General features: G+C 43.0%; 1 protein-coding gene across 24 annotated transcripts in view; it reads left to right on the top strand.

The window, feature by feature from the left end:
- Depdc5 (DEP domain containing 5, GATOR1 subcomplex subunit) overlaps positions 1–17,079 on the top strand; it is a 127,961-nt gene that overhangs the window by 77,858 nt on the left and 33,024 nt on the right. For 20 of the 24 annotated variants that reach the window (XR_008217676.1, XM_052736253.1, XM_052736266.1 and 17 more), the window contains 5 exons: positions 251–418; positions 1,256–1,475; positions 3,256–3,389; positions 11,261–11,366; positions 14,707–14,772. Coding sequence is in view for 23 of the 24 variants with exons in the window: in XM_052736253.1 (XP_052592213.1) it covers positions 251–418; positions 1,256–1,475; positions 3,256–3,389; positions 11,261–11,366; positions 14,707–14,772 (694 nt within the window). In the remaining variant the exon portion in view is untranslated. The remainder of the gene's footprint in view (positions 1–250; positions 419–1,255; positions 1,476–3,255; positions 3,390–11,260; positions 11,367–14,706; positions 14,773–17,079) is intronic. The other 4 variants (XM_052736264.1, XM_052736263.1, XM_052736262.1 and 1 more) reach the window with 1 other exon arrangement.

Here is a 17,079-nt window from a genome sequence, read left to right as displayed (position 1 = left end):
AAGGGAATTGATTCAGTTTATAAAGCTTGGCATGATTCACATCAAGCATATTAAAAATCAAAGGATAAATGTAGAAAAGAATGAAAAGTTTAAGAAGATCTGAGAAATTTCCATTATAGTCTCCTAGGATGAGCCAATTACTATAGCTGGGGACTGAGCCCAGGATAGTGCCAAATATTCTGAAGCAGAAAAAAGGTGGTGGTGGGTACAGATTGCTTTTAAATATCCAGGCATCTCCTTTGTTTTTTAGGTACCCTTATGAATCTGCCCAGATCCGTTATACCTACAGCCTCTGCCCCTCCCACTCGGACTCAGAATTTGTCTCCTGTTGGGTGGAATTCTGCCATGAACGGCTAGAGGAGTACAAGTGGAATTACCTAGATCAGTATATTTGTTCTGCTGGCTCTGAAGATTTCAGGTTAGAGAGAGGCTTTAACTTCCCATCCGTGCTACCTTGGATGTATTCATCATCTTTTAACACATCTGTCCTCTTGTCTGGTGTTTGTTTTATTTTCCTTAAAATTAGAAGAACAGAGCACGCCTGCATGACTTAAAACTCTGGCTAGAGGTGATGGTTATGTAACAGTGTGAGTGTACTCAGTACCATTGACACACACACTTAAAATGGGTTAGAGTGATTGTATTTTATGGCAGTTGGAAAAACAAAGCAGAGCTCTGGCACAGTGTGCCTTTTGGTGCAAGTGTCAGCACTGAGCATGAACTCAGTGGAGGAACTTAGGCTTGTAGAGGTTGCATAGAGTTCACGTGGTGCCTGAGACTACCAGCTAATATGGAGCACATCTGTGATTCAGTATTGTTTTATTTAAATTAATAAATAATAGAATTTCCTTTCTTTGTGTGTGTGTGTGTGTGTGTGTTCACATGTGTGATTGTATACAGGTCTATATGTTTTAACAAATAGAGGATTCGTGTTAACATGTGCTTCCAGCATTCTATTTTTGCTGTTTAGTAGCCTTGTGGTCGTGGTGTCTCATTTATGTTTTAGCCTTTCTGTCTGCTTTGTAATTGGTGGTGGACAGCTGCTTTACTGGGTCTGGGTTCACAGAGGTATTGTCATGGTGCTGGGATTAAAGCAGAAGCCACCTGTGGTCTTTGAGTTTTGTGTCCTGTCTTGAGCAAAGCCGTTTGGGGCAGCAGAACAGGACGGCTCACGTCCACTTCAGAGAGAGCTCTCCAGGAAGACTTATTGTCTACTTTTTCTCACCGCCACTCTGATTTCCTTGGCTCTCTATAGTTTAATTGAGTCTCTGAAGTTCTGGAGAACCCGGTTCCTACTACTGCCAGCCTGTGTCACTGCCACCAAGCGCATCACAGAAGGGGAGGTGCACTGTGACATCTATGGGGACAGACCCCGTGCAGATGAAGATGAGTGGCAGCTCTTAGATGGCTTTATTCGCTTTGTAGAGGGCTTAAACCGCATCCGCAGGCGCCATCGCTCAGACCGCATGATTCGGGTAAGGCATCAATTCTCAAGCTGTGGGTCGGGACCATTGGAAAAATGTTTTCCAATGGTCTTAGGAACAGAGACACTGCTCCTCTATAAAATTACAGTTATGAAGTAGCAACAAAAATAATTTTATGGTTGGAGTCACCACAACCTGAGAAACTGTATCAAAGAGTTGCAGCATTAGGAGGGTTGAGAACCAGTAGGGTAAGGATTCTTAGAACTCCTGGGGACTGTACCTAGCCTGGGAGGCAGGCTCCACCTCCTGCTCTCTCAGGCTTCTCATCAGCCAGATGGTTTATCCCATGACTACTCAACATGTGTCTGAAATTCTAGTCAGTATGTTCTTGCCTGTTGTAGGATGAAGGAGAGGGCATTGGTGCCAGCAGTGACTGGACTTTGCCTCATGGCTTGAGCTGCTCCTTCTAGCTGAGGACTTAGCACCTGTTGTGTACTCTCCAAGTGGGACCCGGTATCGGGCACAGCTGCTGTGTTTTGTGGCACCGAATTTTAAGTAAAAGCTCTAAGAGGTTGACAGCAACAGGCCTTCCTTTTAGAGTTTTCACCACTTTAATTTCGGTCATACACTGCCACTCAGTGAAGAAACTGAGGCTTCTATAGCAGGCTATAGGATATATCTGAAGCTACCCAGGCAATAAGGGGCAGATGTGTGATTCAGCATTGTTTTGCTTAAATTAACGTAAAGTGTAATTGACTCTCTAAATCTCTGTGTGCTTGTATACAGGTATATACAGAATACAGGGATTTGTTACCAGCCACCACCATCAAATGGTTCCTCAGTGGTAGATCACCTGCATAGCATTCGAGAGACTTTGAGTTTGATCCCCAGAACTAAAAGGAAAAACACAAAAACATCGTGCTCCCCTTGGCAGTCACACTCTTCCCTTCTCTATATTCTAGCAACCACTAGTCTTTTCCAGGTGTTTTATTTTTTATTTATTTATTTTTTCTAATTTTTTTTTTTTTTTTTGGTTTTTTTTCGAGACAGGTTTCTCTGTGTAGCTTTGTGCCTTTCCTAGATCTCGCTCTGTAGACCAGGCTGGCCTCGAACTCATAAAGATCCTCCTGGCTCTGCCTCCTGAGTGCTGGGATTAAAGGCATATGCCACCACTGCCTGGCTATTTTTTATTTTTTTTAAAGATTTATTTATTTATTATGTACACAGAAGAGGGTACCAGATCTCATTACAGATGGTTGTGAGCCACCATATGGGTGCTGGGAATTGAACTCAGGACCTCTGGAAGAGCAGTCGGTGCTCTTAACCTCTGAGCCATCTCTCCAGCATCCGGGTGTTTTAAAATGCTATCATATGATAGAAAACCACTTGAGACTTGCTTCTTCCACATAGCATTATGATTAGGACTCATTCAATCTTTTGTATTAGTAGTTCATTATTTTTAATCTCCTGATAGTGTTCCTTCATCAGCCCTGTTGTTAACCTTAGGTTCCTTTTCTCACACCAGCTGCCTTCTATGTTCAAGATCACTTCTGATTAGAACATTAAGAATGCTTGTGTGAAAAGAGCTTTAAGCTTTGAAAAGAGCTAACGTTAGTTTGAATTCCAGCTCCAGGGGATTTGGAGTTCCTTGGTTAACCAACCTCTCTGAGTCTTAGTTTCTTCTATCGTTTGCTAAACACAGAGAACCTGTGTTCCTCTGCTCGATTGATTGGGTTCCCAGGGCCCAAAGATGCAGCAGTGTGAGCTGAGATGTGAGTGACATCTCAGAGCCTACCTGGACTAACGACCGAACTGTCTCTCCATGCTTTAGAAAGGGACTGCCATGAAAGGCTTGCAGATGACTGGGCCCATCGCTGCACACTCCCTCGAGTCAACAGGCCCCCCAGTTGGGAAGAAAGGAACCTCAGCTCTGTCTGCACTGCTGGAGATGGAGGCTAGTCAGAAGTAAGTGCCTGGCTGCAAAGACCTCTCCCCACCCAGTAGGCTTCAAGGAGTTTCAGTGCCTCATTCACCTGAACAAGGTGAAATATAATTTCTGAATGTAATTAAGAAGCTATTACGGGGCTGGAGAGATGGATCAGAGGTTAAGAGCACTGACTGCTCTTCCAGAGGTCCTGAGTTCAATTCCCAGCAACCACATGGTGGTTCACAACCTTCTATAATGAGATCTTGTGCCCTCTTCTGGTCATACATGCTGTATACATAATAAATAAATCTTAAAAAAAAAAAAAGAAAAGAAAAGAAAACTAAGTCAACCTTTAAAAAAATAAAAAGAAGGGCTGGAGAGATGGCTCAGTGGTTAAGAGCACCGCCTGCTCTTCCAGAGGTCCTGAGTTCAATTCCCAGCAACCACATGGTGGCTCACAACCATCTGCAATGAGATCTGGTGCCCTCTTCTGGCCTGCAGGGACACATGCAGGCAGAACACTGTATACATAATAAATAAATAAATCTTAAAAAATAAAAATAAAAAAAATAGAAGCTATTACAGGGCTGGAGACAGCTCAGTAGTTAAGAGCAGCACTCATGGTGTCACCCAGCTGTCTGTAATTCCAGTTCCAAGGGTTCCAGCTGCTTCTTGTTACCTCTGTGGACACTGCACACACGGTGTACAGACTTACATGCAGGCAAACAGGCATACACATTAAATAAAACTAAACCTTTTTTTTAAGAAGACGTTTACATGGCAAGTATGTGAAGCTAACACCTGGTGACTGTCACATAACAAAATAGTCCTGCAATTAGAAATTTGCAGTCTGGCTGGGCCTTTAATCCCAGCAATAAGGAGAGAGAGGCAGGCAGATTGAATTCAAGGCCAGCCTGGTCTACAGTGCTAGTTCTAGGACAGCCAGGGACACACAGAAAAATCCTGTCTCAAAAAAGAAAAAAAAAGTAAAGTTGAGTGGGCAAGAAAGCATGAGGTATGGGGGTAAATACATCTGGAGACAGTGTGGAGCGCTGGAAGCCAGGCCACCGTTACATGGTCTCATAGGGGAGGAATCGCCTGGTAGTCATTTGGTTTGGTTTTGTTATAATGAAAAGTTTCAAACAGAAGACAAAGCATGGACTGACTAGACTACAGTCATCTAGTTTTCAGTGATCATCTGTTCTTGGCCACTCGTGTTTGATTTATATTCCACGGGTATTTATCTTCTATTTCTCAAAACCCAGACATTATACTCTTTTTATCTGTAATACTTCATAATGTGTCTCTGAAAATTTAGTCTTCTTTTTTTTTTTTTTTTTAAGATACATTTTTTTTTTTTAAAGATTTATTTTTATTTATCATGTATACAGCATGTATGACTGCAAGCCAGAAGAGGGCGCCAGATCTTATTACAGATGGTTGTGAGCCACCATGTGGTTGCTGGGAATTGAACTCAGGACCTCTGGAAGAGCAGCCAGTGCTCTTAACCTCTGAGCCATCTCTCCAGCCCCTTAGTCTTCTTTTTAAAAAATACATACCAAACCAGGCTGGCAAAGTGGCTCCGTGTGTAAAAGTATTTGCCACCAAGACTGACAACCTGAGTTTGATCCCTGGGATCCACACTGTGGCAGAAGAGAATTGACCCATGCAAGTTGTCCTCTGACTTCTACACTTGCACTATGGCATGTGTGCTCCCCGATAAAAAGTGTAATTTAAAAAAATTTAATCATAATACTGTAGTTTACCATAAAAATTACAATTCCTTAATATCATGAAATATATTTTTAGTGTCTTTGGTGAAAATGTGTATCTTAGGGTTACTATTGCTGTGATAAAACACCATGATAGAAAGCAACTTGGGGAGATTTATTTGGCTTATTCTTCCACATCACTGTTGATCATTAAAAGAAGTCAGGACAGAAACTCAAGCAGTGCAAGGGCTGATGCAGAGGCTATGGAGGGATCCTGCTTACTGGCTTGCTCATCATGGCTTGCTCAGCCTGCTTTCTTACAGAACTCAAGACCACCAGCCCATGGATGGTACTACTCATAAGGGGTTAGGCCCTCCTCCATCAGTCGCTAATTAGGAAAATGCCCTACAGACTTGCCTACAGCCCTGTCTTATGGAGGCATTTTCTCAGTTGAGGTTCCTTTCTCTCAGATGACTCCAGTGTGTGTCAAGTTGGCATAAAACTATGCAGCACCGTGTATTTTCAGAGATGAGTCCCATGCCTAGAATGGCTTGGTGGGTGGGTGCCAGGAGGTAGAGTCTGGGTGGAAAGGAAGGACTATGACAGAGCTGCAAACAAACAGCAGGCACCTGCAGGTCTGCACCTGGGAAGAGGAAAGGGGGCAAGTTGAGCTCTCCTGAGAGGGCTGGGTTCTTGTAGAGAAGTCCTCGGGATTCTGCCAGCAGGTTCTCCCTGACTGCAGAAAAGAACGAGGAACATATGTTTCTGGGAGTGGTGTGAAGATGGGGGTAAAAAGATCTTATTTTAATTTGCCAGTGAGTCACTGTTTAGTATGCACCAATGAGCCTCTTTCTGCTCAGACTGGGAAAAGCAAGCCCTCTTGTGCTTGTAGCCTTCCCCATTATGAACGATGAGACTTTCAGCTAACCCTGTGACAAGAGCCATGTCAGGGACCCAAGGCCTGTCTTTGCCCCAGATGACTGCTCCTGGCTGATGTGCTAGGTTTTTGGGAGGCAGGAGGTAGGTTGTAAGAGGTTACAGGAGCTAGACTTTTATATAATCCGTATAAATATTACACAGCGCTTTTCGTTTGCTTTCCTTTTTTTCTTTGTTTGTTTTTCGAGACAGAGTTTCTTTGTATAGTCTTAGCTGTCCTGGAATTAGCTCTGTAAGCTAGGCTGGCCTCAAACTCACAGAGATCCACCTGCCTCTGCCTCCCAAGTGCTGAGATTATAGGTGTGTGTAGATGAATTTCAATTGTAGACGAATTTCTAAATGGCCTTAGTAAATAAAAAAAACACGGAGCCAAATATAGGGATGAGAAAGCCTTACAGAGATCAGGGAAGTAGGGAAAGCTACCAGCCAACTTTACCTTACCAACTCTGCAGCTTCTAAAGAGAGCGACTTCCTGTCTATCCACATCTAATTGCCTTGCTGTTCTGCCATCTGATTTGCTCTCTGTCTAGCTACATCACTTCCACTTCCTGGCCAGCTCTGTCATTTCAGGTTTGTACAGGTCTCCAGACCTCTATGGTTGGTACTGGCATTAAAGGCGTGTGTCAGCACACTTTGGCTCTGTTCCCTAGTGTGGCCTTGAACACACAGAGATCCTGCCTGCTAAGTGATAGGATTAAGGGTGTGTGCTACTGCTGCCTGACTTCTTTGTTTACTTAAAATGGCTTGCTATTTCCTTTGATCTCCAGGCAAACTTTATTTATTAAAGCACAAATAAAATATCACTACATTTCAGCACAAATATCACCACAGGCGTGCACCATGACTGCCCAGCTTGTTTGCTTTATTTTTTCTTTCTACAGTACTAAGCAGATTCAGTTGTATTTGTTGTGAAAACCAATGTTACAACAAGATGAGAAAGGGCTTTAGGGTTTTTGTCTTGCCATCTTCCTGTATCTATTTCCTCCAGTTCCCTGCTAGTCTTTATCTATAGGCACATACCCTTGATCAGGCTCTTGTGCTGACTAACAGCAGTGGATTAGCCTGGGCAGCAGATGTTGATCTGCAGGCTTTTCTGCTTTTATTAGATTAGGATAACCCAATGTATCCAAATTGGAGTAAAAGCAGACAGACAGATGTTCTCATGTCCTTTGCAGGATGGCTCCATGCTAAAAGCAGGCTAACAGTGTGATAGTGCCCCATCCTACAAATATGTGAAAAGATGTTTGCCTACTTGTGTCTTGCTGTTAATGTAAGCTGACTTCCTCCTGCCCTCCCTTTAAGGCCCACCAATCACATATGGTGCAGCTTTTGTGTAGGATTGGCTGCTTCCCTCCTTCCTCAGAATACAGTGTGCCCTGAATATGTTCTCACATCTACATGTATTTGTTGTAGAAGGTTCTGAGCTATTAGACAGGAGCAGTCTCACCCAGATGCGAATACCTGTTCTTGATGTGGGATCTAGTGTCCACCTAGAAGGCAGTTCAGTAAATGTGGATGGTTATGTGCATATGAGGTAACTGACTCACCCACTGCCAGGGCCCTTTGCTGCAGCCATCAAGACATATATGCCAAAGAAAGTCCTATTGTGTGTTTGTGGCTGTAACTCAGAACTGAATGTAGAATGTATTGTAGTGTGGTAAGAGAAAGACAGTTTGATATTGGTGGACAAAGAAGAAAAGTTTTTCCTCTATAAATTATACCTTAGAATGTCCAAGTAGTTGGAGATTTTTTCTTTCTAAAATATCCTTGCTAATAAATAACAGAAGGAGTGATAGTATATCACTCTGTGTAGTCACTAAAGAATTAAAGGAGCTAGGAGTCATCAGCTGCAGCTAATATCAGCATAGACAGCCTGTCATGGACCCCCCAGATAGCAGTACACAGCACCACAGAAGAAGAATCCTTACCCCCAGTTGAACTTAAATCCAACTAAACTTTTAAGTGGTATTGCTTACAGTTCTTAGGAAGTACAGAACGCGGAGAAGAAAACATGGAATAGTAAAGGAATGGACTCAGCACATCTCGATTATGTACATTTGCGGGACAGATGAGCTACAAGGATAGGGAGAGAGGAGAGGAGTTTAGACCTTAAGAGGGACTTAAGAGATCACGTAGAACAAAACAGAGGCCTTCATAGATCTTGTTTTGGACACACAAATATTTTTTAAACAGTTGTAGAAATATTTGGTTGTGCTTATGTTTCTTTAAAAGTTATTTTCAGCCAAGCAGTAGTGGCACACGCCTTTAATCCTGCACTTGGGAGACAGAGGCAGGCAGATTTCTGAGTTCGAGGCCAGCCTGGTCTGCAGAGCGAGTTCCAGGACAGCCAGGGCTATACAGAAAAACTGTCTTGGGGAAGAAAAAAAAAAAATTATTTTCTTTTAGAGATACTGCTGTTACAGATAAAATGATATGTGAGTTTTGTTTCAAAGTAATTGGTGTGTGTGGACAGGGAGCTAGAGGAAACAAAATTGTCTCTGAGTATGTCTTTTTGTTTTGTTTTTCAAGACAAGGTTTCTCTGTTTAATCCTTGCTGTCCTGGAACTCACTTTGTAGACCAGGCTGGCCTCGAACTCTGCCTACCTCTGCCTCCTGACTGCTGGGATTAAAGGCATGCACCACCACTGCCTGGCCTGAGTATGTAATTTTAGTGGCTAAATCTGCAGGGGTCTCTGCATATTAATATAAATTAAACTCTTTGTTTTTGTATATCTTTTATTTATATTTGATATCTCACAGTCGGGTGACAAAAGTGGTAGAGTCCTTGCTATAGTGGACATGAGAGCATGGGTTTGATCTCTGCAACACACACACACACACACACACACACACACACACACACACACACACACACACACACACAGTCAGAATATGAGAAATGTTACAGATTAGGTTACCAGGGAAACAGAACAAGATAGAATTTCATATATAAACTGTTTAAGGAGAGTTTTTGGGCTCAACATCTGTGGGAGGAAGTACTGTCACCTACCCAGTGACAGTCTCAGGGGCCCCACATGAGCACCGGAGCTAGATGGGACAGGTTTCAAAGGTAATCTGAGTTTTGACAGCACACACACCATTCACTGACTGTGGCTGTTCAGCTTAGTCCAACCTGCTCTGCAGTTGGAGCTGTTCTCCCTCTAAATAGTGCTCCCAGCTGCTGAAGAAAATAGGCCAGAGCTAAGGATCTAGCTTTGAAGTATCCAGCAGCAGCAGCAATATAATTGGTCCTCCTTGTCTGTGGGTGATGTGTTTGTGGATTCACCACCCACTGATCTAAAATTGAATCTAAGGCTGGCAAGATGGCTCAGTGGGTAAAGGCTCTTGCTGCCAAGCCTGATGACCTGCATTCCCCAGAGAACCAACTCTTGTAGGTTGTCCTCTAACTTTGATTTCCGTGGGTGTTATGGCATGAGCCACACCCAGCCCCAATAAATAAATGTAAAAAATTTTCTTTTAAATAAAGTCTGTACTAAATATATAGACTTTTCCTCATACCCCAAACAATGCTCTGTAGTACTGTATTTCTGTTATAATAGAAGGATGGTTTGTTACAACAGTGATGAAACACTTAAGACTGTATGGGTCTTTTGAAACTTACCAAGTAATCCAATGAGATCTGAAAGCAGTGTACAAGAGTTTACAGTTTATTTTTAGGGGAAAGAGGTATTGGAGACTGACCACATGGCCTCGCACGTGCTCAGCAGGAATTTTACTACTGAACTTATTTCTAGCCCTTGTTTTTTGCTTTGGATATATATCTTAGGCTGGACTTGAACTCATGATCCTCCTGGCTTCCCTCATCTCTGGGATTATAGGTGTGTGCTACTATGACCCAATTTTTTTTATCTTCCATATACTTTAAACCATCTTTATATTACTTATGATACACTAATTTTAGTTGGGGGAAAAATTAGAAAATGAACACATAGCTGTGCATTAATATACATTGGAACTGAGATAAGATGACATAAGAAAATCTTGTTTTACTTTATGACTTGGGAAAGGAGGAAGTATAATTATGTTAGAAAAACTAACATAAATCCCTTTAAAGTATGTAGAACTAATACATAAACCTTTAGTTGATACTGCATGTTACTGCAGTGTTGATTTTCAGAACGTGTTTTTGTGAGGTCTCACCCTGTTACCTAGACTGTCCTGAAACTCCTTGGCTCAAATGATCATCTTGGTCAGTTTTTAAAAGAGCTAGGGCTGCAGGCACATGCCAGCCCACAGTAATTTTTTTTGAATGTGTATGGGTGTTTTGCCTGCATGTATGTCTGTGTACCTCACGCATGCCTGGTGCTCAAGGAGGCCAGAAGAGGGCTCTGGATCCCCTGGAACTGAAGTTAAGTCACCATGTGAGTGCTAGGAATCAAACCCACATCCTCTGGAAGAGCAGCCAGTGCTCTTAATCACTGAGTCACCTCTCCAGCCTCTTAAACTAAGATTTTAGTATTAAAAAAAATGGTTTAAAAAAGTCATGGGTTTTGTTATAAAATATTCATACATGTGTCATCATATTCCCACTCCCTGCCCTGCACTCCTCCCTCCTCCCTCCCTCTGGTCCTCTTCCTCCCTAATTGTGGTCTTTATGCTTCTATGCCATGTACATATATGTATTTAAGTCTGGATTCTACATGTGCGTGGAAACATGGGATTTTGTTTTTCTTAAATGCTTGTTTTTTTATGTTTTGGTCTTTTTGAGGCAGGATGTCTAATATGCAGCTCTGGCTGTCCTGGAACTCTCTGTGTAGACCAGGCTGTCCTCAAACTCACAGAGATCCTCCTGGGATTAAAGGTGTGTGACACTACACCCTGTTTCTTGGAATGCTTTTTATTTTCTATCACATTTATTTTGTAGAGGGGATGCACACATGGTACAGTGTGTGGGGAAGTCAGAGGTCAACTTACACAAGTTGGTTCTTTTCTTCCACTGTGTGTGTTCAGTGATCAAACTCAGGTTGTAGGTGTGGTGGCCAGCACCTTTACCCAGTGAGCCATCTCACCAGCCCTAGGATGTTCTTTGATTGGGCTGTTTTCTGATATACTGTGGGAGACAAATGGCTGTTTAGGATGATTTAATGGTGTTAAGGGGGCAATGTAGGGCCTGAAGGAAAAGCAAGGCAGAAGCATATGTTTTGAAGGTGGAAACAGCTGTGCTGTCTTCATGTAGACTAACTTGGCTCTTCTCTAGACATCTTCCAGCAAGCTGCAGTCATGTATTTTCCTTCCTTCAGGTGCCTAGGAGAGCAGCAGGCAGCTGTGCATGGAAAAAGTTCCTCTCAGGCAGCTGAGAACAGCAGTGTTGCTATGACGCCCACTTATGTGGACAGCCCACGAAAGGTAAAGGTGGCTCACCAGTAGGGGACTGTTGCTGTGTGCTCTCAGGAGCCCAAATTAAGGCATGACATATAGCCATGAATACAGAATCAATTGTGCCGAAGCTGCAGATAAATTCTACCACAAACCCTCGTAAAGTTCTCTCATCCCCTTCTTCCCCCCATAAAGGAGCCTTCCCCTTGATGGTAGTGGGTGGATTTCTCCCCAGGCACAGCATGTCAATCACCCACACACAACTCTCTTGGTCCAGGCTGAGATCTGAGCTGAGCTGTGGCATTTGCCATCTAGCTTCCCTTCTGGGTCACCACCACTCTGCCAGAGGGGAGTTGGAGTTCCTGAAGCACCACCCACACAAAGCCTCCTGTTTGGGTTTGGTTTGGTTTGGTTTTTAAGACTCCTGAGAAATATTGGGAAAGAAAAATGCAAACAAAACTTTGAGACTTTAGGCCTCTCTACAGCATAACAAGTGTGACAGAATGGAGGAAAAAAACAACCCAGGTTAGGCTTTTGTGTCTCCTGGGAAGTTCAGACTCATCATTTTGTGTGGCAGGCGAAAGAGTTGGAGCACTTACTTTTCGTAGTTTTGGCATATTTTATATCTAACTTAGTATTTATTAATTTTACTCGTAAAGTTTTCCATGTCATGTTTTAAAAATTTGTGGGGTTTTGGTTTTGTTTTTTTCCATTTTAAGTTTTAGGGATTCAACCAAGGCCTTTTGCATGCTAAGCAAGTACTCTACAACTGAACTAAACTCTCAGTCCCTAAAACACGATGTTTAATGTAGCTGTGGGGGGCTGGAAAGATGGCTTAGTGGTTAGGAGCACTGACTACTCTTCCAGAGGCCTGGGTTCAATTCCCAGCCCCAACATAGCAGCTCACAACTGTGTAACTCCAAGATCTGACACCCTCACACAGACATACATGCAGGCAAAACACCAATGTACATAAAATAAGAATAAATATAATGGGGGGTGGGAGGAGGGAGGACAGGGGAATCCGTGGTTGATATGTAAAACGAATAGAAAATCTCTTAATTTAAAAAAAAAAAAAAAAAAAAAAAAAGAGCCGGGTGGTGGTGGTGCACGCCTTTAATCCCAGCACTCGGGAGGCAGAGCCAGGCGGATCTCTGTGAGTTCGAGGCCAGCCTGGGCTACCAAGTGAGTTCCAGGAAAGGCGCAAAGCTACACAGAGAAACCCTGTCTCGAAAAACCAAAAAAAAAAAAAAGAAAAAAAGTAGCTATGGGCTGGGGTTCTGGCTCAGAAGTGGAGTGTTCAGTTTGCATACTCAAGGCCTTGGGTTTGATTCCCAATACTACATTGACACAGAAAGCTTGCTTAAAATGTAAATGGTTTCTCATTTTTAAGATAAATTTTAGCTGAGTGTTATAGGGCACGCCTTTAATGCCAGCACTCAGGAAACAGAGGCAAGCAGATCTCTGTGAGTTAGAGACCAGCCTGGAACAGAGTGAGTTCCAGGACAGCCAGGGCTGCATAGAGACAGCTGTCTTGGGAGGAAAAAAATTTGCCAATTATATAGAATTTAATCTATAGCATGTAAAATTATAAATTATGCTAATGAGTTTCCTTATGGCAGTTATTTGACTACAGGTCTGATTAATTACCTTGGTATAAATTACTAGAATTACATGCTAGGGATTAAAATATGAGAAAGGTACCAACCAAAGCTGTAGGCAGGTTGGAGACTGTGGACCAGAGATCAGCAACCCTGTGTGTGGATTTCAGGCTTCATGGACAAAATAAAGGTCCTGCATAAGTACTTCTATAACCATTTAAAATTATAAAGCCATTGTTTGCTCATAGCCTGTGAGGATCAGGTAAGTGGCCAGATGTATTCTACAAGCTGTAGTTTGCTGACCCATGCTCAAAGGAATAGCTTTAGGTCCCAAGGAGAGTCTGTGTACAAAGGCTATATACAAAAAAAAAGTTCTTTTGGCAAGGTTGATCTTGTTTCTGTGACATAGATCTCTCAGTATCATCAGTGCCTCAGCAGTCATATTCTGGGATGGACTAATGCCTTCCAGCCTTTTCCGACCTTTATACATTGTCATTTCTCAGGATTAGAGACGGTGCCAGCGACAAGGTGGACAGGTAGAGGACCGTAGGAAGGCTGAGATGCACTAGAGGCCACACACTAGACTGCTGTCGGGATGCTCACTGTACTCTGACTTCTGAAAGCCGTGGTGCTGGGTGTGCACTCCAGGGTTAGGGAGTTGGAAGCCAAAAGCCACGAGCTGTCCCGCTGGCACATCTGGAGGCAGTGCCTCTTAAGGAGTGTGTGATGCATCTGCATCTTCAGTCATGCCTCTCCAGGGTGTGCTCCTTGAGTTTACAGTGGCTGCTGAGAGGTACTGGCAATGGTGATACAATGAACACCCAAATATTTCCACTATTGTACTTGTGGAACTGAAGGGGAGCAGAGACCTTGATCTGTTGCCACTCCTGCATTTCAGGGACAGCTGAAATTGAATTTGCTCTGAGATGTCTTGGTGTTCAGAGCAGCAGAGGGGAATGGGGGAGATTCGTGTAAGAGCACGCTCCTGCATTGCAGCAATAATCATTCATGCACAGTAAAAAGGCTCTGAAGGATCAGAAGCTCTTTGAAATGTCCTATTTGTCATTTTTGCTTCAAATACATGGGCATTTATATCCAGCCCTAAGTAGAGCAGGGTGATGGCTTCAGGAAGCCCACTGCATTAGTACTTATGTACCTGATTTTATATGTGTCTTAGTTTCTTGATTGTGTTCCCAAGCAGTAGAGGAGCAAGACTGCTGCCTCTGCACCCCCTGTATGCACACAGGATTAAGCAAGACTTTCTCTTCATTGATTCTTTGCTGCCACATTTAGTAACTAACAGACAGAAGAAATCTTAGGCTTCAGTGTCTCTCTCCCAGAGAGCTGTTTTTTACCCAGCCAAACTGAAGGACAAGATGTCACTGCTGCCTTTACCCTGCTGTTCCCAGCACTGCTCTGGGGCTGTTCCCTCTTCCTTGCCATTGGTCTGAAGTAAGTTAAAAGCATCCAAGCCATAGGTACACACAAGGAGCTTGGTGGTACCTTTCACCCACATAGATGGTATTCTGCTAATGGAAGTGTGATCTCTTGCTCGTGCTTTGCATTTGGATATTGTCTTTCTGGGATCCCTGTTCCACCCCCACCCCATTCCCTCATGTCCTGATTTTCTCCTTGCCTCCTTGTCTTCATTGATTTATTTACTTCTTTTTCATCCCCCCTCCTCATTTTCTCATACACAATCCATCTCTTGGCTACCTTACACCTGCTGCTGCTGCTGCTGCTGCTGCTGCTTCCTCCTCTGACTTCAGGACGGGGCCTTCTTTATGGAGTTTGTCCGCAGCCCACGCACAGCATCATCTGCCTTCTACCCTCAGGTTAGTCCAAACCACAGCCTGTGCATGCCCATCCCATTGGCACAAGCTGGCCTTCTGTTTACCTTCGAGCAGACGAAATTGGACTGAATCTGAGTTTGAGGGACAGCTGAAATTGAATTTGGCTCTGAGATGTCTTGGTGTTCAGAGCAGCAGAGGGGAATGGGGGAGATTCGTGTAAGAGCACAGCCTACCACACCAGTGCTGAGCCAGATGCTTTCCATTGCTACTTGTGTGGTTCACCTGATTGCTGTGAATCTCATTGTCACCAGCATTTGCCCTTTTAAATTTTATAAGCGTCATGAAATGTGTATATTTTAAGGATTGAACACTTATTGTTCTCCTCCTGGTTCAGCCAAGATAAATTAATAATAGTATGGCAGGAAGTGGTGGGGGAAAAAAAACAGCCAGCATTTATAAATAGGCCTGAGTTATGTCATAGGCTAATGGTGTGTGGCCCTGGGCAGCTCACTTGATTTCTGGACTTCACTTATTTGTCAAATGAAAGGTTTGGCTGAGGTCATTGAGGGCCTTCCAGGCCATAAAATTCTTTACTTACCACATGCCTAACACATCATGTATTATCTCATTTCACCTTACAGCATAACCTATCAGTTAAGTAAAAGTTTTATTCCAGTTTTGTAAGTGGAGAAATAAAGGACAAAGAAGTTGCTTTCTACAGCACAGAGTAGAACTGGGATTTACATTCATGACCCACAAGGCTTGACTCAAAACCCACTCTGTAATTAGCATTAGTAATTACTGTTTTGACTGGTCTTTGAAGGCAAATAGGGCTCCCTGCTGTTTATGGAGGTTTCTAAGTATTATATGAAATTGACTGTAGAGAACTAGTTACAGAGATCTGAGTGAACAAGGGTTATACAGAGTGGGTCTAGCTAAGGAGGATGGGACTTGAGAGGTGGGAGAAGTTAAGAGTCCTTATTTAGTGGAAGTCAGAAAAGCAGCTCATCGAGCTCCCACTTTGCCAGTGTTCCATAAATGTCATCTTTATAACAACCTATAAAGTATTATACCCATCTTCCAGATGAGAAAAAATGAGACTAAAGACACATTGGTGGCAAAAGGACACTATACTAATGAGTGGCTGACCCCCTATACTATCTTCTGAACAGTACTGGGAGACTTAAGGTTTAGTTTACATTGGAGCCTTGGTTTTCTAAGAATGGACATTGCTACAACTGTCTGCAAACCTTACCTGTGAATCAAATAGCCATATGCAATCCCTTTTGGGACCTGAGTTCTCGACCAGGCATCTCTCATCTGAGTGTAGGAGGCATACTATATTTTGAATTAAAGCAGACTCAGGCTAATTTCTTTAGTCTTTTACTTTCTTTTTTCTTTTAAATATTTTTTTAGATTTATGTATTTTATTATTTTATGTGTATGAGTGTTTTAACTGAGTGTATATCTGTTCACCACATGCATGCCTGGAAGAAGGGCATTGGGCCCCCAGGAACTGGAGTTGTAGATGGTTGTAAGCCACCATGTGAATGCTGGGATTTGAACTTTAACCACTGAGCCAAATCTCCAGCCCGTGTGGTTTTTTTTTTTTTTAACTTTTAATTTTATTTTATGTCTATGGGTGTTTTACCTGTGTGTAAGTCTGTGTACTACATGTGTGCCTGGTAGTCTTGGAGGCCAGAATCCCAGAGTTACAGACAGTTGCGAACTGCATGTACGAGATGGGAATAGAATCCAGATCCTTAGGAAGGACAGCAGGTGCTCTTAACCACTGAGCCATCTCTCCAGTCCCAAAGTCTTTTACCTGGGAATAAGAGACTCTTTATTGATGTTTTAAACTTATAATTTAATATAAGAAAAGTCAGCAGAGTTGAAATAGAGATCAATGGTCTATTTTGTGTGGTGGAATTTACCTATAAAACAAAGGTGGACAAGTTCCTACAACTGGAAACAGTAAACAGGGCAGTTCCATCGAGAGTTGCATATGAATGAATGTTTGTCTCTCCTGGTGTTGTAAAATTTTTGTATTAAGCCAGGTATGGCGTCTTACACGTGAAGCAGAGGCAGATGGATCTCCTGTGAGTTTGAGGCAGCCTGGTCTATAGAGCGAGTACTAGAGTAGCCAGAGTTATATAGTGAGACCCTGTCTCAAAAAACAAGCAGCCGGGCGGTGGTGGCGCACGCCTTTAATCCCAGCACTCGGGAGGCAGAGGCCGGCGGATCTCTGTGAGTTCGAGGCCAGCCTGGGCTACCAAGTGAGTTCCAGGAGAGGCGCAAAGCTACACAGAGAAACCCTGTCTCGAAAAACCAAAAAAATAAAAATAAAAA

This window comes from Peromyscus californicus, unplaced genomic scaffold (assembly GCF_007827085.1).
Source record: "Peromyscus californicus insignis strain IS unplaced genomic scaffold, ASM782708v3 Scaffold_13__1_contigs__length_99412109, whole genome shotgun sequence".
Taxonomy (NCBI): Eukaryota; Metazoa; Chordata; class Mammalia; order Rodentia; family Cricetidae; genus Peromyscus; species Peromyscus californicus.
The sequence above is the reverse complement of the archived record's forward strand: the minus strand, read 5'-3'. Positions and strand labels throughout refer to the sequence as shown.